At 37.0% G+C, this 23,023-nt stretch overlaps 1 protein-coding gene across 3 annotated transcripts in view; it reads right to left on the bottom strand.

The window, feature by feature from the left end:
• The window catches only part of FAM120C (family with sequence similarity 120 member C), a 146,629-nt gene that overhangs the window by 75,490 nt on the left and 48,116 nt on the right, over positions 1 to 23,023 (bottom strand). For all 3 annotated transcript variants that reach the window (XM_059049739.2, XM_059049741.2, XM_059049740.2), the window contains exons 8-9: positions 22,570 to 22,843; positions 21,771 to 21,942 (exon numbers count right to left, since the gene is read on the bottom strand). In XM_059049739.2, the coding sequence (XP_058905722.1) occupies positions 21,771 to 21,942; positions 22,570 to 22,843 (446 nt within the window). The remainder of the gene's footprint in view (positions 1 to 21,770; positions 21,943 to 22,569; positions 22,844 to 23,023) is intronic.

Below are 23,023 nucleotides of genomic sequence, written 5' to 3'. Positions count from 1 at the left end.
CGCTGCCTGCCCCCTGGCAGAAACATCACAGACGTCTCAGAAGTGGCTTTGAGGCTTTTCAGAGGCTCGGAGATGATCCTTTGGAGCCCAGGGGGCGCCTTCAAGATGGCAGAGGAGTAAGACAAGGAGATCACCTTCCTCCCTACAAATACATAACAACTACATCTATATGTGGAACAACTCATACAGAACACCTAATGAACACTGGCAGAAGACCTCAGACTTCCCAAAAGACACCTCAGGGTACTTACACGCAGAGGCAGGGCCAAATCCAAAGCTGTACCCGAGGAGCTGTGTGAACAAAGAAGAGAAAGGGAAATTTCTCCCAGCAGCCTCAGGAGCAGTGGATTAAATCTCCACAATCAGCCTGATATACTCTGTATCTGTGGAATACCTGAATAGACAGCGAACTGTCCCAAAACTGAGGCATTAGACTTTGGGAGCAACTGTAGACTAGGGATTTTCTTTCTGCATGTAATTTGCTTCTGGTTCTATATTTATCTTAGTTTAGTATTTAGAGTTTATTATCATTGGTATATTTGTTTATTGATTCGGTTGCACCCTTCCTTTTTTTACTTTTATGTATACATATATATATTTATTTATTTTTCTCTTTTTGTGAATGTGTATCTGTATGCTGCTTTGTGTGATTTTGTCTGTATAGCTTTGCTTTTGCCATTTGTCCTAGCGTTCTGACTGTCCGGGTTTTTTTAGTATAGTTTTTAGCACTTGTTAGCATTGGAGGATTTGTTTTAAGGTTTGCTTGCTCTCTTCTTTCTTTCTTTTTTTAATTAAATTTTTATTTTTAATACTTTTTTGTATTTTAATAACATTATTTTATTTATTTATTTTTCAATCTTTCTTGCTTTTTTTTTCTTCGGAGCCATGTGGTTGACAGGGTCTTGGTGCTCTGCCCAGGTGTCAGGCCTGAGCCTCTGAGGTGGGCGAGCTGAGTGCAGGACACAGGTTCATCAGAGACCTCCAAGCCCCATGTAATATCAAACAGCAAAAGCTCTGCCAGAGATCTCCATCTCAATGGTAAGACCCATCTCCACTCAACGACCAGTAAGCTACAGTACTGGACACCCCATGCCAAACAACTAGCAAGAAAGGCACACAAACCCACCCATCAGCACAGAGGCTGCCTAAAATCATACTAAGTTCACAGACACCTCAAAACACACCACTGGACGTGGTCATGCCCACGAGAAAGACAAGATACAACTTCAACCACCATAACACAGGCACTAGTCCCCTCCACCAGGAAGCCTATACAACCCACTGAACCAACCTTAGCCACTGGGGACAGACACCAACAATAACGGGAACTACGAACCTGCAGGGTGCGAAAAGGAGACCCCAAACACAGTAAGTTAAGCAAAATGAGAAGACAGAGAAACACACAGCAGATGAAGGAGCAAGGTAAAAACCCACCAGACCAAAGAAATGAAGAGGAAATAGGCAGTTTACCAGAAAAAGAATTCAGAGTAATGATAGTAAAGATGATGCAAAATCTTGGAAATAGAATGGAGAAAATAGAAGAAACGTTTAAAAAGGAACTAGGAGAACTAAAGAGCAAACAAACCATGATGAACAACACAATAAATGGAATTAAAAATTCTCTACAAGGAATCCATAGCAGAATAAGTGAGGCAGAGGAAAGCATAAGTGACCTGGAAGATTAAATAGTGGAAATAACTACCACAGAGCAGAATAAAAAAAAAAAGAATGAAAAGAATTGAGGACAGTCTCAGATACTTCTGGGACAACATTAAATGCACCAACAGTGAAATTATAGGGGTCCCAGAAGAAGAGACAAAGGGACTGAGAAAGTATTTGAAGAGATTATAGTTGAAAACTTTCCTAATATGGAAAAGGAAATGGTCAATCAAGTCCAGGAAGTGCAGAGAGTCCCATACAGTATAAATCCAAAGAGAAACATGGCCAAGACACATATTAATCAAATGATTAAATATTAAATATAAAGAAAAAATATTAAAAGTAGCATGGGAAAAACAACAAATAACATAGAAGGGAATCCCCATAAGGTTAACAGCTGATCTTTCAGCAGAGACTCTGCAAGACAGAAGGGAGTGGTGGCAGGACATATTTAAAGTGATGAAAGGGAAAAACCTACAACAAAGATTACTGTAAACAGCAAGGATCTCATTCGGATTTGACAGAGAAATTAAAACCTTTACAGATAAGCTAAAACTAAGAGAATTTAGAACCACCAAACCAGCTCTCCAACAAATGCTAAAGGAACTTCTCTAGGCAGGAAACACAACAGAAGGAAGAGACTTACAGTAACAAACCCAAAACAATTAAGAAAACGGTAATAGGCACATACATATCGATAACTATCTTAAATGTAAATGGATTAAATGCTGCAACCTAAAGACAAAGACTGGCTGAATGGATACAAAAACAAGACCCGTATATATGCTGTGTAAAAGAGACCCATTTCAGACCTAGGGACATATACAGACTGAAAGTGAGGGGATGGAAGAAGATATTCCATGCAAATGGAAATCAAAAGAAAGCTAGAGTAGCAATTCTCATATCAGACAAAATAGACTTCAAAATAAAGACTATTACAAGAGACAAAGAAGGACACTATATAATAATCAATGCATCAATACAAGAAGAAGATATAACAATTGTAAATAGTTATTCACCCAAAATAGGAGCACCTCAAAACATAAGGCAAATGCTAACAGCCATAAAGGGGAAATTGACAGTAACACAATCATAGTATAGGACTTTATCACTCCACTTTCACCAATGGACAGATGACCCAAAATGAAAATAAATAAGGAAACACAAGCTTTAAATGATACATTAAACAAGATGGACTTAATTGATATTTATAGGACATTCCATCTAAAAACAGATCAGACTTTCTTCTCAAGTGCTCATGGAACATTCCATAGGATAGGTCATACCTTGGGTCACAAATCAAGATTTGGCAAATTTAAGAATATTGAAATAATATCAAGTACCTTTTCTGACCACAATGCTATGAGACTAGATATCAATTACAGGAAAAAAATCTGTAAAAAATACAAACACATGGAGGCTAAACAACACACTAGTAAATAACGAAGAGATCACTGAAGAAATCAAAGAGGATATCAAAAAATATGCAGAAACAAATGACAATGAAAACACGATGATGCAAAACCTATGGGATGCAGCAAAAGTAGTTCTAAGAGGGAAGTTTAAAGCAATACAAGCCTACCTCAAGAAACACGAAACATCTCAAATAAACAACCTAACCTTAAACCTAAAGCAATTAGAGAAAGAAGAACAAAAAAACCCAAAAGGTAGCAGAAGCAAAGAAATCATAAAGATCAGATCAGAAATAAATGAAAAAGAAATGAAGGAAACAATAGCAAAGACCAATAAAAGTAAAAGCTGGTTCTTTGAGAAGATATACAAACTTGATAAACTGTTAGCCAGACTCAACAAGAAAAAAGGAGAGAAGACTCAAATGAATAGAATTAAAAAGGAAAAAGGGGAAGTAACAAGTGACACTGCAGAAATACAAAGAATCAAGAGAGATTACTACAAGCAACTATATGCCAATAAAATGGACAACCTGGAAAAAATGGACAAATTAATAGAAAAGCACAACCTTCCGAGACTGAACTAGGAAGAAATAGAAAATATAAACAGACCAATCACAAGCACTGAAATTGAAACTGTGATTAAAAATCTTCCAAGAAACTAAAGTCCAGGATCAGATGGCTTCACAGGCGAATTCCATCAAACATTTAGAGAAGAGCTAACACCTATCGTTCTCAAACTCTTCCACAATATAGCAGAGGGAGGAACACTCCCAAACTCATTCTACGAGGCCACCATCACCCTGATACCAAAACCAGAAAGACACCACAAAGAAAGAAAACTAGAGGCCAATATCACTGACGAACATAGATGCAAAAATCCTCAACAAAATATTAGCAAACAGAATCCAACAGCACATTAAAAGGATCATACACTATGATCAAGTGGGGTTTACCCCAGGAATGCAAGGATTCGTCAATATATGCAATGAATCAATTTGATACACGATATTGAGGGAGAAAAACCATATGATCATCTCAGTAGATGCAGAAAATGCTTTTGACAGCATTCAACACCTATTTATGATAAAAACCCTCCTGAAAGTAGGCATAGAGGGAACTTACCTCAAAATAATAAAGGCCATATATGACAAACCAACAGCTAACATCATTCTCAATGGCAAAAAAATGAAACCATTTCCTAAAAGATCAGGAACAATACAAGGTTTCCCACTTTCACCACTCTTATTCAACATCGTTTTGGAAGTTCTAGCCACAGCCATCAGAGAAGAAAAAGAAACAAAAGGAATCCAAATCAGAAAGGAAGAAGTAATACTGCCACTGTTTGCAGATGACATGATACTATACATAGAGAATCCTAAAGATACTACCAGAAAACTACTAGAGCTAATCAATGAATTTGGTAAAGTAGCAGTACACAAAATAAATGCACAGAAATCTGTTGCACTCCTATACACAAATGATGAACAATCAGAAAGTGAAATTAAGAAAACACTCCCATTAACACTGCAACAAAAAGAATAAAATATCTAGGAATAAACCTACCTAAGGAGACAAAAGACTTGTCTGCAGGAAATTATAAGACACTGATGAAAGAAATTAAAGATGATACAAATAGATGGAGAGATATACCATGTTCTTGGATTGGAAGAATCAACATTGAGAAAATGACTCTACTACCCAAAGCAATCTACAGATTCAGTGCAATCCCTATCAAACTACCAATGGCATTTTTCACAGAACTAGAACAAAAAATTTCACAATTTGTATGGAAACACAAACGACGCCGAATAGCCAAAGCATTCTTGAGAAAGAAAAACGGAGCTGGAGGAATCAAGCGCCCAGACTTCAGAGTATATTACAAAGCTACAGTAATCAAGACAGTATGGTACTAGCACAAAAATTGAAATATAGATGAATGGAACAGGATAGAAACCCAGACATAAACCCATGCACATATGGTAACCTTATCTATGATAAAGAAGGCAAGAATATACAATGGAGAAAAGACAGCCTCTTCAATAAGTGGTGCTGGGAGAACTGGACATCTACACAGAAAAGAATTAAATTAGAATACTCCCTAACACCATACACAAAAATAAACTGAAAATGGATTAGAGACCTAAATGTAAGACCAGGCATTATAAAACTCTTTGAGGAAAACATAGGCAGAACACTCTATGACATAAATCACAGCAAGATCCTTTTTGATCCACCTCCTAGTGAAATGGAAATAATAACAAAAACACAAATGAGAGCTAATGAAACTTAAAAGCTTTTGCACAACAAAGGAAAACATAAAGAAGATGAACGATAACCCTCAGAATGGGATAGAATATTTGCATACTCAGCAACTGACAAAGGATTAATCTCCAAAATATACAAGCAACTCATACAGGTCAATATCCAAAAAAAACCAACCCAATTAAAAAATGGGCAGAAGGCCTAAATAGACATTTCTCCAAAGAAGCGATACAGATTGCCAACAAACACATGAAAGGATGCTTGACATGACTAATCATTAGAGAAATGCAAATCAAAACTACAATGAGGTATCACCTCACAATGGTCAGAATGGGCATCATGAAAATATCTACAAACAATAAATTCTGGAGAGGGTGTGGAGAAAAGGGAACCCTGTTGCACTGCTGAGGGGAATGTAAATTGATACAACCACTATGGAGAACAGTATGGAGGTCCCTTTAAAAACTAAAAATAGAACTACCATACGACCCAGCAATCTCACTACTGGGCATATACCCTGAAAAACCATAATTCAAAAAGAGTCATGTACCAAAATGTTAATTGCAGCTGTATTTACAATAGCCAGGACATGGAAGCAACCTAAGTGTCCATCAACAGATGAATGGATAAAGAAGATGTGGCACATATATACAATGGAATATTACTCAGCCATAAAAAGGAACGAAACTGAGTTGTTTGTAGTGAGGTGGATGGACCTAGAGAGTGTCATACAGAGTGAAATATGTCAGAAAGAGAAAAAGAAATGCCATATGCTAATACATATGTATGGAATGTAAAAAAAATTAAAAGGTTCTGATGAACCTAGGGGCAGGACAGGTATAAAGATAAAGACATAGAGAATGGAGTTGAGGACACGGGGAGGGGGAAGGGTAAGCTGGGATGAAGTGAGAAAGTGGTATGAACATATATACACTACAAAATGTAAAATAGATAGCTAGTCAGAAGCAGCCACATAGCACAGGGAGATCAGCTTGGTGCTTTGTGTCCAGCTAGACGGGTGGGATAGGGAGGGTGGGAGTGAGACACAAGAGGGAAGATATATGGGGATGTATGTATATATATAGCTTATTCACATTGTTATACAGCAGAAACTAACACACCATTGTAAAGCAATTATACTCCAATAAAGATGCTAAAAAACCCAGAAAACTCATGAATTGTTTACTTCTGGAATTTTTGATTTAATATTTTTGAATCATGGTTGACCTTGGGTAATTGAAACCGTGAAAGAGAAACCAAGGATAAGGGACTCTGTACTGTATTTTGAAACTCATTTCTTAAGTAGATGTACCAGGCTAGGCAAGGAAAGAAGTCCAAGGTAGAATCACATGAATACCTGGCTGCATAACAGACTATAGGACACCCCAAAAGACTTAAAAGAATACTACAAAATTCTCAAGAAAACAACATCTTTTAGAGTTATGAAGGTGTAACCGACAAGGACAACATGGCTTCTGTCTATTTCTAGTGTACCTCAGGCTCCTAAGCTATGTCTTCTTTTACTTAAGTCTTCTAGTATCTACTCAGTTACCAATGCTAGAAACCTGGAAGTCATCCCAGACTCCTTGCTGTCCTTCACTTCCCACAGCTGGTTATTTCAAAGGTCCTGCTGATTCTACTGTCTTATCATCCCTATATCTGTCCCTTTTCTTCATCACAAGAAATATTGTTGAGGTTCAGATCTCATCATCTTTCACCTTGCAAGAGTCTCCAGACTGTTGTCCCTGTTTTCATCCTGTCCAGTTCCCCTCACACCCATATTCTACAACCACTAGAATGATCTTTTAAAAAAACCTTTTAGTTTCAAATAATTATAGATTCACAGGGAGTTGTGAAGATAGTAGACAGAAGTCCTATGCACCTTTTATCTAGTTTCCCACAATGGCTATATCTAAAATGATTATAAGGACTTCCCTGGCAGTACAGTGGTTGAGACTCCACACTTCCACTGCAGGTGGCACGGGTTTTTTTTTTTTTTTTGTGGTACGTGGGCCTCTCACTGTTGTGGCCTCTCCCGTTGTGGAGCACAGGCTCCGGACACGCAGGCTCAGCGGCCATGGCTCACAGGCCCAGCCGCTCCGTGGCTTGTGGGATCTTCCCAGACTGGGGCACGAACCCGTGTCCCTTGCATCGGCAGGCGGATTCTCAACCACTGCGCCACCAGGGAAGCCCAGGTGGCACGGGTTTGATCCCTGATCAGGGAATTAATATTCTGCCATGCAGTGTGGCCAAAAAACAAATAAAATAAAGTAAAATAAAATAAAATGATTATAATACAATATTAAAGCTAGGAAATTGACATTGGCACAACTATGTGTATAGTTCTGTGTCATGTGTAGATTCATATAACTACCACCACAATCAAGATGCAGAACTATTCCATCACCACAAAGTTCTCCCCTGTGCTACCACTTTTATGGTCACACCCAATGCTCTCCAGCACCATCCTTAATCCCTGGCGACTACCAATCTGTTCTCTATCAGTACAGTTTTGTCAACTTGAGAATGTTACATAAATTGAATCAGTATTCAACCTTTTGAGATTGGCATTTTCACTCAGCATAATGCCCATGAGAGCTATCCATGTTGATGCATATATCAATAGCTCATTCCTTTTTTGCTGAGTAATATTCCATGGTATAGATGTACAAGGATATCTAGGTTGTGTCCAGTATGGGGCTATTATGAATAAAGGTGGTATGAATATTTGTGTGTAAGTTCCTGCATGAAAATAAGTCTTCATTCTCTGGGATAAATGCCCAAAAGTGTGAGTGCTACACACTTATTTTTAGTCTATTTTTAGTTTTAAGTAACCGCCAAATTATTTTCCAGAGTGGCAGTACCATGTTACATTCCCACCATCAAATTATGAGTGATCCAGTTTTTCCACATCCAATCCAGCATGTTGTATTATCACCATTATTCATTTTAGCCATTCTGATAGGTATGTCGTGACACTTCATTGTGGTTTTAATTTGCATTTTTCTAATGGCTAATGATGTTGAACATCTTTTCACGTCTTTATATTCCATATGTATATCTTCTTCAGTGAAATGTTTGTGCATGTCTTTTGCTGATTTTCTAACTGGATTATTTTTATATTGTTCAGTTTTTTTAAGTGAATTTCCTCTTTATTATTCTTGAGTAGAAGCTTATATGATATCTGAAATGACATTAAGGAGAATAGATAAATACAGATATAGATACATATATAGATAATCTAAGGCTCCTAAGACTTTATTGATAATTTTAAAATGAGGATTAAGAAAAAGTCCATAATTATTTTGTACAAATAATTGTCATAAGACGAGTTAAATAGTGGGTTTTTTTAAACATCTTTATTGTAGTATAATTGCTTTACAATGTTGTCTTAGTTTCTGTTGTATAGCAAAGTGAATCAGCTATAGGTATACATATTGTTCAGTTTTGAGTTCTTTCAGATACTTGGTTTCAGAGTATTTCAGATACTAGTCTAGATATGTGGTATTCATTCACCTATGGATTTCCAATTGATCCAGTACCACTTGTTAAAAAGACAACCTCTCTTCCACCAAAGTGCTTCTGCGGCTTTGTCAAAAATCAGTTGGCTGTACTTGTGTGAGGCTATTTCTGGGTTCCCTATTCTGTTCCATTTGTCTATATATCACTGCCAGTACCACACATTCTTAATTACTGTAGTGACATAATATGTCTTGTAATCAGGTAAGGTGATTGCTTCCAAATTATTATTCCATCTTAAAAATGCTTTAACTATTCTAGTTCCTTTGTTTTTCCATATAAATATTAGAATAATCTTGTCTACATACACACAGAATCCTGCTGGCATTATGTAGAAATTGTGTCAAACCTGTATACAATTAATTCTGTTGAATCAGTAGTAAAAAAAATTCCCAACAAACGAAAGTCCAGGACCAGACAACTTGATAGTGAATTGCACCAAAAATTTAAAGGAGAGCTAATACCTATCCTTCTCAAATGATTCCAAAAAAATTGAAGAGCAAGGAATGCCTCCAAACTCATTCTATATAAAACAAAAATATCCTCCAGGAATAAAGGGGAAATAAAGACATTCCAGATGAAGAAAAACTAGGATACTTTTTTAAAAGCAGACCTACCCTAAAAACTGACTAAAGGTACTTCTCTACATAGAAATGATAAAAGAAGGAATCTTGGAATATCAGAAAGGAAGAAAAAACAATGGAAAGAACAAAAATGTGGATAAATACAATAGATTTTCCTTCTTCTCTTGAGTTTTCTAAATTACGCTTCACGTTAAGCAAAAACTATAATACTGTTTAATGTGGCTCTGAATGTCTGTAGAGAAAATATTTAAGACAATTATTAATGGAGGAAGGTAAAGAGATGCAACAGAGGTCAGGTTCACTTCACCTGAACTGGTAAAATGTCAACACCAGTAGACTGCAATAAGTTATGTATATACAATGTAATACCTAGTAAATATACTGAAATAGCTATACAAAGAGATATACCAAAAACATATATATAAATAAAAATGGAATTCTAAAATAAGTTCATGTAGTCCATAGAAGGGAAGAATAAGAAAACAGAGATATGAAAACCAGAGAAAACAAACAGAAGCAAAAATAAAATGACAGACTTAAGTCCTAACATGTCAATAATTACATTAAATGTAAGTGGTCTGACAACACCAATTAAATACAGAGATTGACAGACTGGATAAAAAAACATGACCCAGGGCTTCCCTGGTAGCACAGTGGTTGAGAATCTGCCTGCCAATGCAGGGGACACGGGTTTGAGCCCTGGTCTGGGAAGATCCCACATGCCGCGGAGCAACTAGGCCCATGAGCCACAACTACTGAGACTGCGCATCTGGAGCCTGTGCTCCGCAACAAGAGAGGCTGTGATAGTGAGAGGCCTGCGCACCATGATGAAGACTGGCCCCCGCTTGCTGCAACTAGAGAAAGCCCTCACACAGAAATGAAGACCCAACACAGCCAAAAATAAATAAATAAATAATTTTTTTAAATGACCCAAATATATGCTGTCTACAAAACATTCACTTCAAATATAAATGATATTGGTAGGTTGAAAGGAAAAGAATGGAAAGTAATATACCATGAGAATATTAATCAAAAGACAGAAGGAAAGGCTATATTAACACCACATTAAGTACACTTCAGAGCAAAAAAACTGCCAGGGACAGAGAAGGACATTTCAAAATGCTAAATGGGTCAATCCACCAAGAAGATATAGCAATCCTAAATGTGTGTCACCAAATAACAGAGCCACAAAATACAGGATGCAACAACTGACAGAAATGAAATGGGAAATAGACAAATCCACAATTATAATTAGAGACTTCAACCTACCTCTCAATAATGGGTAGATCAACTATACAGAAAATCAGCAAGAATACAGAACTCAACAACACCATCAATGAACAGAATCTAATTGACTCTTACAGAACATACAACAAGAGCACAATACATGTTCTTTTCACATGCCCACAGAACATATGCCATGATAGATCATATCCTGGGCCATAAAACAAACTTCAATAAATTTAAAAGAATTGAAATCATACAGAGTATATTCTCAGGCCACTATGGAATCAAACAAGAAATTAACAGAAAGATAACAGGAAAATTTATAAATACTTGGAAAATAACAAAACACTTGTATATAATTAATGGGTTAAAGAGGAAATCTCAAGGAAAAGAAAGAAATAATGGAACTAAATGAAACTAAAAATACAGAATATTAAAATTTGTGAGATGGAACTAAATAACTGCCAAGAGGGAAATTTATAGCATTAAATGCTCATATTTAGAAAAGAGGAAAAGTCTTTAATTGATCATCTAACAAGAAGAGGAGCAGAAAGCCAAACCTTCAGCAAACCAAGGAAAGAAAGAAAAAGGATAAAATCAAAAATCAATGAAACTGAAAACAGAAAAATAGAGAAAAAAATCAATGAAACAAAACCCCAGTTCTTTGAAAAGAACAAGAAAATTGACAATATTATAGCAAGACTGCAAAGAAAAAGAGACAGAAGACACAAATTGCTAATATCAAGAATGAGACAGGATATCACCACAAAACCTGCAGATATCAGAATTGTATGGGAATACTGTAAATAACTGCACACAAAAATTTGACAACTTACGCAAAATAGACCAATTTCTCAAAATATGCAAGCTACCAGAACACAACTAATATCATGTAGATAATTTGATTAGTCCTATAAATTTTAATGAAATTTAATTTAAAACTTCACACACACACACACACACACACAAACCTAGCTCAACTTGTTTCACTGGAGAATTCTACTAAATGTTTGACAAAAAATTAACATCAATTGTCACAACTGTCACAATCAAGGATTGTGTAGACAATCCTTTTAGAAAATAGGAGTGAACCCTTCTGAACTATTTTTATAAAGCCAGTATTATGCTGATGCAAAAGCCAGATAAAGACAGTACATAAAAATATTTCAGACTGATATTCCTCATCAATATTGATGTATAAATTCTTAACAAAATATTAGTCAATAGAATTCAGCAATATATAAAATGAATTATACACCGTGGCCAAGTAGGGTTTATTCCACGTTTGCAAGGCTGGTTCAATACTTGAAAAATCAATTTAATCCACCATACAAACAGGCTAAAGAAGAAAAATAATATTATCATCTCAGTGGATGCAGAAAAACATTTGACAAAATTTGACAATTGCTCATGATTTAAAAAAATCTCTCTGGAAACTTCCCTGGTGGTCCAGTGGCTAAGGCTCTGTGCTCCCAATGCAGGGGGCCTGGATTCAATCCCTGGTCAGGGAACTAGATCCCACATGCTGCAACTAAGAGTTCACATGCTGCAACTAAAAGATCCCTTATCTCAACTAAAGATCCTGCATACCACAGTGAAGATCCCACGTGCTGCAACTAAGACCCAGCGCAGACAAATAAATAAATAAATATTTTTAAAAAACTCTCTGGAAACTAGGAATAGAAGGGAATTTCTTCAACTTGATAAAGAACATCTACAAAAAACCTCCTACTAACATTGTACTTAATGGTTTAAGACTGTATGTTTTTCTCTTAAAATCAGAAACAGGGCTAGGATGTCTGCCATTACCACTGCTCTTCAACATATTACTGGAAGTTCTAGCCAGTGTAGGAAGGCAAGAAAATGAAATAGAAGGCATACAGATCAGAAAGGAAGAAATAAAACTAACCCTAACTGCAGATGACATATATTCCATGCAGAAAATCACCAGAAATCTACAGCAAAACTCCTAGAAATAATAAGTGAGCTGAAGACTACAGGATACAAAATAAACATACAGAAATTAATTGTATTTCATTTTTTATTGTAGTAAAATTTGACTTAAAATATTATATTAGTTTCAGTTGTACAACATAGTGTTGATATTTTTATATATTACAAAATGATCACTCCAATAAGTCTAGTTACCATCTATCACAATACAAAGTTATTCCAATATTATTTATTGACTATATTCCATATGCTATATACTATGTTCCCATGACTTATTTATTTTATAACTGGAAGTCTGTACCTCTTAATTTCCCTCACCTATTTCACTCATCTCCCTGTACCCCTCCCTCTGGCAACCACCTGCTTGTTCTCTATATCTGTGAGTCTGTTTCTGGTTTATTATATTCAATCACTTATTTTTTAGATTCCACGTATAACTGAAATCATACAGTATTTGTCTTTCTCTGCCTGACTTATTTCACTTAGCATAATACCTTCTAGGTTCACCCACACTGTCGCAAGTGGCAAGATTTAATTCCTATTTTATGGTCAAATAATATTCCACTGCATATATATACCATTTCTTCTTTATCCACTCATCTGTCGATGAAAGCTTAGGTTGCTTCCACATCTTCGCTATTGTAAAAAATGCTGCAATGAACACAGGCGTGCATATATCTTTTCAAATTAATGTTTTTGTTTTCTTCAGATAAATACTCAGATATGGAATTGCTGGATCATATGGTGGTTCTATTTTTATTTTTTTGAGGAATCTCCACACTGTTTTCCATAGTGGCTGTACCAATTTATTCTCACCAACAAGGGTTCCCTTTCCTCCAATCTTCTTACACTATTGGTTGGAATGTAAATTGGTACAACCATTATGGAGAACAGATGGAGGTTCCTTAAAAAACTAAAAATAGAACTACCATATGATACAGCAACCTCACTCCTGGGCATATATCTGGAGAAAACCATAATTCAAAAAGATACAGGCAACCCAATGTTCCCTGCAGCATTATTTACAATAGCCAAGATATGGAAGCAACCTAAGTGTCCATCATCAGAGGAATGTATAAAGATATGGAACATATATGCAACAAAATACTACTCAGCCATAAAGAAGAATGAAATAATGCCATTTGCAGCAACATGGATGGACCTACAGATTATCATAGTAAGTGAAGTGAGTCAGAGAAAGACAAATATCATATATCACTTATATGTGGAATTTAAAAAGATGACACAAGGGAATTCCCTGGTGGTCCAATGGTTAGGACTCAGTGCTTTCACTGCTGGGGCCCAGGTTCAATCCCTGGTCAGGCAACTAAGATCCCACAATCTGTGCAGTGTGGTCAAAAAAAAAAAAAAAGGATGACACAAATGAACTGACTTACAAAACAGAAACAGACAAACAGACTCACAGACTTTGAAAACAAACTTATGGTTACCAAAGCGGAAAGGGAAGGGTTGTGGGGGAGGAATAAACTAGGAGGTTGGGATTAAAATATACACACTACTATATATAAAATTGACAATCAACAGGGACCTATTGAATAGCACAGGGAACTCTACTCAATATTCTGTAATAACCTATATGGGAAAAGAATCTGAAAAAGAATGGAGAAAAGTATAATGTATAACTGAACCACTTTGCTGTACACCTGAAACTAACACAACATTGTAAATCAACTATACCCCAATATAAAATAAAAATTAAATTAAACTTTTAGAAAGGGTTCCCTTTCCTCCACATCCTTGCCAATATTTGTTATTTGTTGTCTTTTTGATAATAGCCATTCTGAAAGGTGTGAGGTGATATCTCATTGTGGTTTTGATTTGTATTTCCCTGATGATTAGAGAAGTTGAGCATTTTTTCACATGCCTGTGAAAAGATGGCATCTGTATGTCTTCTTTAGAAAAATGTCTATTCAGATCCTATGCCCATTATTTAATTGGGTTGTTTGTTTTCTTGATGTGGAATTGTATGAATTCTTTGTATATTTTGGATATTAACCCATTGTTGGATATATCATTTGCAAATATCTTTCCCAATTCAGTAGACAGCCTTTTTGTTTTGTTGATAGTTTTATATGCTGTGCACAGTTTTTAGTTTGATGTAGTCCCATTTGTTTATTTTTGCTTTAGCTTTCCGTGCATGAGGAGACATATCCAAAAAAATAGCATTGCTAAGACTGATGTCAAAGAGCGTAGGGCCTAGGTTTTCTTCTAGGAGTTTTATGGTTTCAGGTATTACATTTAACTCTTTAATCCACTGCCATGTAGTTATCTAGTTTTCCCAACACCATTTACTGAAGAGGCTGTCTTCTTCCTCATTGAATATTCTTGCCTCCTTTCTCATAGATAAATTGCTGGTATAACTATGGGCTCATTTATGGGCTCTCCATTTGGTTCCATTAATCCACATATCTGTTTTTTTGTGCCAGTATCATACTATTTTGATTATTGAAGCTTTATAGTATAGTTTGAAATTAGGGACTGTGATGCCTCCTGTTTTGTTCTTTTTTAAAAAATTTACAATGTTGTGTTAGTTTCAGATGTATAGCAAAGTGATTCATTTATATACATATATACACTATATATATATATATAACTATTATAATATACTATATATAATGTATAATATATAACTATATGTAACATACATAATATATGCAAAAATATGTTCTTTTTCAGATTCTTTTCCCACATAGGTTATTACAGAGTAATGAGTAGAGTTCCTTGTGCTACACAGTAGATCCTTGTTGATTATCTGTTTTATATACAGTACTGTGTATATGTTAATCCCAACAACCTAATTTATCCCTCTCCCCCAACATTTCCCCTTTGGTAACCATAAGTTTGTTTTCAAAGTCTGTGAGTTTGTTTCTGTTTTGTAAATAAGTTCATTTGTACCATTTTTTTAGATTCCACATATAAGCAGTATCACATATTTGTCTTTCTCTGTCTGACTTACTTCACTTATCTCTAGGTCCATCTATATTGCTGCAAATGGCATTATTTCATTCTTTTTTATGGCTGAGTAATATTCCATACTGTGTGTATGTGTATACATATATATATGTATATATATATACCATATCTTCTTTATACATTCCTCTGTTGATGGACATTTAGGTTGCTTCCATGTCTTGGCTATTGTAAACAGTGTTGCTATGACCATTGGGATGCATGTATCTTTTTGAATTAGAGTTTTCATCTTTTCCAGGTATATGCCCAGGAGTGGGATTGCTGGATCATATGGTAGTTCTATTTTTAGTTTTTTAAGGAAAAAATCTCCATACTGTTATCCATGTTATTTTTTAAGATTGTTTTGGCTATTTGGGGTCTTCTGTGTTTCCATATAAATTTTAGCATTGTTTGTTCTAATTCTGTGGAAAATGTTGTTGGTATTTTGATAGTGATTGCATTGAACCTGTATATTACCTTGGGTAGTATGGTCTTTTTGACAATATTAATTCTATTAATTCGTCCATTCCATGAGCACTGTATATCTTTCTATCTGTTTGTGTCATCTTCAACCTCTTGCATCAAAGTCTTATAATTTTCTGAATACATGTCTTTTATCACCATGATTAGATTTATTCCCGGGTATTTTAATCTTTTGGATGTGATTGCTTATTGGGAGTATTTGATTAGATTCAATTTTATTACTGGTAATTGGCCTGTTCATATCTTCTATTTCTTCCTGATTCAGTCTTCAGAGATTGTACATGTCTAGGAATTTATATACTTCTTCTAGGTTGTCCATTTTATTTATTTATTTAAAAAATTTTATTGTATATTGGAGTATAGTTGATTAACAATGTTGTGTTAGTTTCCGGTGTACAGCAAAGTGATTCAGTTATACATATACATGTATCTATTCTTTCTCAAATTCTTTTCCCATTTAGTTTATTACAGAGTTCCCTGTGCTATACAGTAGGTCCTTGCTGGTTATCCATTTTAAATATAGCAGTGTGTACATGTCAATCCCAAATTCCCAATCTAACCCTCCCCCGCCAGCCTTCCCCCCTGGTATAGGCTGTCCATTTTATTGGTGCATAATTTTCCACAGGAATTTCTTATGATCTTTTGCATTTCTGTGGTGTTGGTTGTAATCTCTCCTTTTTCATTTCTGATTTTATTGATTTGGGCCCTCTCTTTTTTTCTTGATGAGTCTGACTAAAGATTTGCCAATTTTATCATTTCAAAGAATAAGGTCGTAAGTTCATTGATCTTTTCTAGTTTTTTTTTTTAGTCTCCATGGCATTTATTTATGTTCTGATCTATATTATTTCTTTCCTTCTATTACCTTTGGGATTTTTTCTCTTCTTTTTCTACTTTCTTTAGGCATAAGGTTATGTTGATTGAGATTTTTTTTGTTTCTAGAGGTGAGGTTAGCTTGCATCACTATAAATTTCCCTCTTAGAACTGCTTTTGCTGCATCCCACCACAGACTCTGGATCATTATATTTCTATTTGCATTTGTCTCCTAGTTTTATCTGATTTCCTCTTGAATTCTTCAGTGACTCATTGGTTGTTTAGTAGCATATTGTTTAGCCTCCATGTGTTTGGGTTTTTTTGCAGGTTTTTTTCCCTTGTAGTTGATTTCTAGTTTCATATTGTTGTGGTTGGAAATGATGCTTGATATGACTTCAATCTTCTTAAATTTACTATGACTTGTTTTGTGGCCCAGTATGTGATCTATCCTGGAGAATCTTCCATGCGCACTTGAAAAGAATGTGTATTCTGCTACTTTTGGATGGAACTCCTATATATCTACTAAGTCCATTTGGACTAATGTATCATTTAAGGCCAGCGTTTCATTGATTTTCTGTCTGGATGATCTGTCCATTGATGTAAGTGGGGTGTTAAAGTCCCCTAATAATACTGTGTTACTGTCAATTTCTCCCTTTATGGCTGTCAGCATTTGCCTTAAGTATTTAGTTGCTCTTATGTTGGCTGCATAAATATTTCTAATTTTTATATCTTCTCAGATTGACCCTTTGATCATAATGTAATGTCCTTCTTTGTCTCTAGTCCTGGAGCTAGTGTTGGAAGGCTAATGGGTGGGGATGGGACCCAGAGGGTCCAGGGCCTGGTGTTCACCCACTAGCGGATGAGGTCGGGTCCTGGGGCTAGTGCCGGCCCACCTGTGGGGTGGAGCCAGGTCCCAGTGTGTTGGAGTTGATGTTGGCCTGCAGGTGGACGGGGCTGGGTCCTGGTGTGGCTGGGAGCTCAGTACAGCAGCCAGCCTACTGGTGGGTGGGTCCATGTACCTGCCCAGCTAGCTGTCTAGCCTGAATGTCCCAGGACTGGTGCTGATTGGCTGGTGGGTGGGGCCAGGTCCAGGCAGTAATAAACTAAAGGGAAGGTTCCAACATGGTGCTTACCAGCACCAATATACCTGTGATAGGATGAGCTCCAAGAAATGGCTGCTGCCAGCTTGATGTCCCCATGATGAGTTTCAATTGCCCCCTGCCTCTCTGAGAGGCTCTGCAAATCAGCTCTTCGTTTGACCCAGGCTCCTTTCAAATTACTGCTTCTGTCCTGGGTCTTGGAGTGTGTGAGATTTTGTGCATACCCTTTAAAAGTGGAGCCTCCATTTTTCACAGCCCTCTGGCTCTCCCCAAAGTAAGTTCCACCAGCCTTCAAAGCCAAATGTTCTGGAGTCTTATCTTTCTGGTCAGTACCCAAGGTTGGGGAGCCCAATGTGGGGCTCAGACCTGTTGCTCTTTGGGGAGAACCTCTACAGTTGTAATTATCCTTCCATTTGTTGCTCACCCACACAGGGGCTGGGTCTTGAATATACTGCAACTCCACCCCTCCTACCTGTCTCATTGTGGTTCCCTATTTATACCTTCAGCTGTAGAATATCCTTTCTGCTAGTCTTTAGGTCTTTATCATGGATAGTTCCTCCATAATAGTTTCAATTTTGTTGTGCCCATGGGAGGAGGTGAGCTCAGGGTCTTCCTACTCCACCATCTTGGCCCTTGACAATTTTATTTTGGCCCTTGAAAATGTTGTGGCAGAAGGGACTCCATGGCTAGTGATGAAAGATCAGCCTTTATATGTATTATTTTCCCCTATATGTAAAGCATCATTTCTCTCTGGCTGCTTTCAATAATTTTTCTGTCTTTAGACTGACAAGGGCTTAATTTCCAAAATATACAAACAGGTCATACAACTCAATATAGAAAAAACAAACAACCCAATCAAAAAGTGAGCAGAAGATCTAAATATACATTTCTCCAGGAAGACATACAGATGGCCAAAAGGCACATAAAAACATCCTCAGCATCCCTAATTATTAGAGAAATGCAAGTCAAAACTGCAATGAGTTATCACCTCACATCAGTCGGAAGGGCCATCATCAAAAAGTCTACAAATAATAAATGCTGGAGAGGGTGTGGAGAAAAGAGAACCCTCCTACACTGTTGATGCGAATGTAAATTGGTGCAACCACCATGGAAAACAGTATTGAGGTTCCTTAAAAAACTAAAAATAGAGTTGCCATATGATCCAGCAATCCCACTCCTCAGCATATATCCGGAAAAGACAAAAACTCTAATTTAAAAAGATACATGCACCCCAGTGGTCATAGCAGCACTATTTACAATAGCCAAGACACGGAAGCAACCTAAATATCTACTGACAGATGAATGGATAAAGTAGATGTGCGATACACACACACGCGCGCGTGCACACACACACACAGAGGAATATTACTCAGCCATAAAAAAGAATGAAATTCTGCAATTTGCAGCAACATGGATGGACCCAGATAACATTATGCTTAGTGAAATAAGTCAGATAGAGAAAGATAAATATACAATATCACTTATATGTGGAATCTAAAAAATGATGCAAATGAACTTATTTAAAAAACAGAAACAGACTCACAGACATTGAAAACAAGTTTATGGTTACCAAAGGGTAAAGGGTGGGGGTATAAATTAGGAGTTTGGGATTAACAGATACACAGTACTATATATAAAATAGATAACCAACAAGGACCTACTGTATAGCACAGGGAACTACATTCAATATCTTGTAATAACCTATAATGGAAAAGAATATATATATGTATTTGTATAACTGAACCATATTACTGTACACCTGAAACTAACATACATTATAAATCAAGTATACTTCAATAAAAAAATTTTTTTTCTGTCCTTAGATTTCAAAGGTTTGACTGTAATGTATCTTGGCATGATTTTATACAATTTACAATTCACTCAGCTTCTTGAATGTGTGGGCATATGTTTCTGCCAAATTTGGGAATATTTATTTAAGTTATTAAATATAAATATCATTTCTTTGAGTACTTTTGCAGCCTTACCCTCTTTCACCTCTCCTTCTGAGACTCTGATTGGCAAAAATATTGGATCTTTTGTTATAGTTCCACCGATCTCTGTTCATTTTTCAGTCTATTTTCTCTTTGTTATTCAGATTAGATAATTTCTATTGTTCTTTCTCCAAGTTCACTGATTATTTTCTCTGTTATCTCCAATCTGCAGTTTAATCCATCTTTTGTGTATTTTATTTCAGTTATTGTATCTTTTAGTTCTTAATTTCCATTTGTTCTTTTGTATATTATATCTCTTTGCTAAGACTTTCTATTTTTAATTTGTACACTACCAAATGTAAAATAGATAGCTAGTGGGAAGCAGCCGCATAGCACAGGGAGATCAGCTCAGTGCTTTGTGACCACCTAGAGGGGTGGGAGGGAGGGAGACGCAAGAGGGAAGAGATATGGAAACATATGTATATGTATAACTGATTCACTTTGTTGTAAAGCAGAAACTGACACACCATTGTAAAACAGTTATACTCCAATGAAGATGTTAAAAAAAAAGAATGTTCAGCGAATTCCCTGGCTGTCCAGTGGTTAGGACTTGGCGCTTTTACTGCACAAGCCACACAGCACGGCCCCAAAAAAAGAATGTTCAGAATTGTTTGTCAAAGCATTTCTCTCTCATGGCTGCTTTGAAATCCTTTTCAGGTAATTCAGTCATTTGTGTTACAGTGATTTGATTTTCTATGGATAACACAAATCTATTGATTGTCTTTCCTCAGTCAGTTTGAGATCTCAGTTTGATATCTTTCTGGTTCTTGGTATGATGAGGGATTTTCAATTCAAACCTTAATATTTCGGGTATTATTTTATGAGACTCTGAATCTCATTTAAATTTTGTGTTTTAGCAGGTCTTTTCTGACACCACTCTGGTGGGTGAAGGAGGATGCTGTCTTGTTACTGCCAATTGGGAGTAGAAGTCCTAACTCCCCATGTGCCCTTGTCTGCCACTTCCACAGCAGGAGCAGGTGGCATAGCTGCTTACAGTCTGGCAATGGTAGAAGTCTAGGTTCTTCATTTGGCCTTTGCTGGTAGGGGTTAAGAGTGGGCTACAGTTTTTCTCTAGTGTTTGGCTGGAATAGAGTAGTTATTATCTAAAAGATTTCTGTATCACTAGGTTGTTCCTTCTGTTTACTTTGGCTAGAGAGAGTAGGCTTTTCTTGGTCTGCACCTGTTGGTGTTTCTGGGCTGCCAGCTTGTCCTGCACACAGTCTGGGATATATAAGGCACAAAGAAAACCCAGGGAACTCACTACTGCAGCATTCCTGGGATCCCAAGGCCCTTAGCCAATCTGTCACCTTCTGTTCACCTTCTAGATTATCTTCTGCTTGTTTTATATATAATATCCTGAGCTTTTAGTTTTATTTAGCAGGAGGAATAGGGAAAAGTATATCTAGTCCATCTTCCCAGAAGCAGAAATCTAGTTGGTTCTTTTGAACATGCTAATTTGACCATATCACTCTGCAGCTTAAAACATCTCAATGGCTCCAATTACCTACAGGATCAAATCCCAAAACAAAAACCTCACTGAGGAAGAGAGACTGTGTCAGATACACTTCTACATTCCCAAAGTCCAGCATGGCTCTTGTAAGTAAAAGTCACTCTGAATGCCTAAAGATTAAAGAATTTGGGCTTAAGTTAATGCATTTCCCATACCAGTATATGTTCTGGTGAATTATGCAGCACTTTCTTAAAGACTATTCCATAGCCAAAAGTATGATGTACTTGCATAGACATTTTTGCCCTGAGTCAAAGCATTGAGAGAACTGTCAAAGCTAGAACCACACATACCTTCTACAGGCAACCGCCGCCGTATGGCCAGGCGTTCCATTTTCCTCTGTGTCTCTGCCAGACTGAAAAGGACCCCATATACATATTGACGAGCTGACCGGAACAGGAGAGCAGCTGGAGGCAGCTCCATGTTACACTCATCCTCAATACATACAGGGATCTTAATCTCACCCTAATGAGAAAATGGTACAGGAGAAAGGAGAAAATGACTTACCCCAAGGTTTGGAATTGAGCTGAGAAGAACCAGTAATGAACTGTAGCCTTGCTATTAAATTTTCTACTTGTGTTTAGACAGAATTTCAGACTAAAAAGAAGTTGTAACAAGCCAAGCTGACCATAGGCAGCTTAAAAGCTAAATTCCATTTTTAAAGTCTCTGCTATGACTGACTACAGCTGACTAAATGGAGAAAATTCATCTTAGACATTTTGCTGAGGGATAGATTTGTATGGTAAGACTGGAGGAAGGGAATAGCTCTGGAGAAGTAGACGGAGAGATAAAGAACAAGGGCATAATGCCTCTTCTTAGAGTGTGTCCATCCCTAGATCAGAGCCCACAAACTGGTGCATTATCTTCTTCAAAATCTCACAATTATACTTCTCTTCTAGGCCTCATTTACTGCACAGTCCCATCTTTCGCTGGTCTCACCTCACTAGAGACCCTTGATACAATGAGGGGCCCCAGCACACTTGATCTCCTTTCAGATACAATCATCAGAATTTTCTCTGGTAACCTACAGTCCCAGGAAGTGTGAAGTACAGTGTTAAGAGCAGGGAGGTAGGTGTTGAGGTGTTCTCTCACCTTAGTGAGGACATGGTAGATATATGGGTACATAAGACCCCTTCGATGTCTGTGTTCAGCAACTCGCAAGACTTCTGGAGCTACTGGAGGTAAGGGCGGAATGGTGATGTCCATATGGTTCCTTGTAGACATAGACAGCAGAGATGGGATGTGGGGCTCACCATCACCCAGGCTGGCATCTGAAACTCCAGCATCGATGGGCTGTACCCAAGACCCTCTATCACCATTTGGATCCTCCCATCCAGGCTGCTGCTGAAGTGTTTCTGTGATGTGACTAAAAGGTTTTAAAAGATAGTGTAGAAGAGAGAAGGGGGGTTGATAAAGACATTCCAACTCAAGATGTCTGCTCTGATTCCAAGGAATCTTAAGAAACCCTCTGGAAGCCAGGATACTGGGTTAGCACTGGACCTGATACCTTTCCTCTCAGTGGCCATCACTATCCTCCTGGCTTCTT

This window comes from Kogia breviceps, chromosome X (assembly GCF_026419965.1).
Source record: "Kogia breviceps isolate mKogBre1 chromosome X, mKogBre1 haplotype 1, whole genome shotgun sequence".
NCBI lineage: Eukaryota > Metazoa > Chordata > Mammalia > Artiodactyla > Physeteridae > Kogia > Kogia breviceps.
Note: the sequence above shows the minus strand (reverse complement) of the source record. Positions and strands in the feature narration are given on the sequence as shown.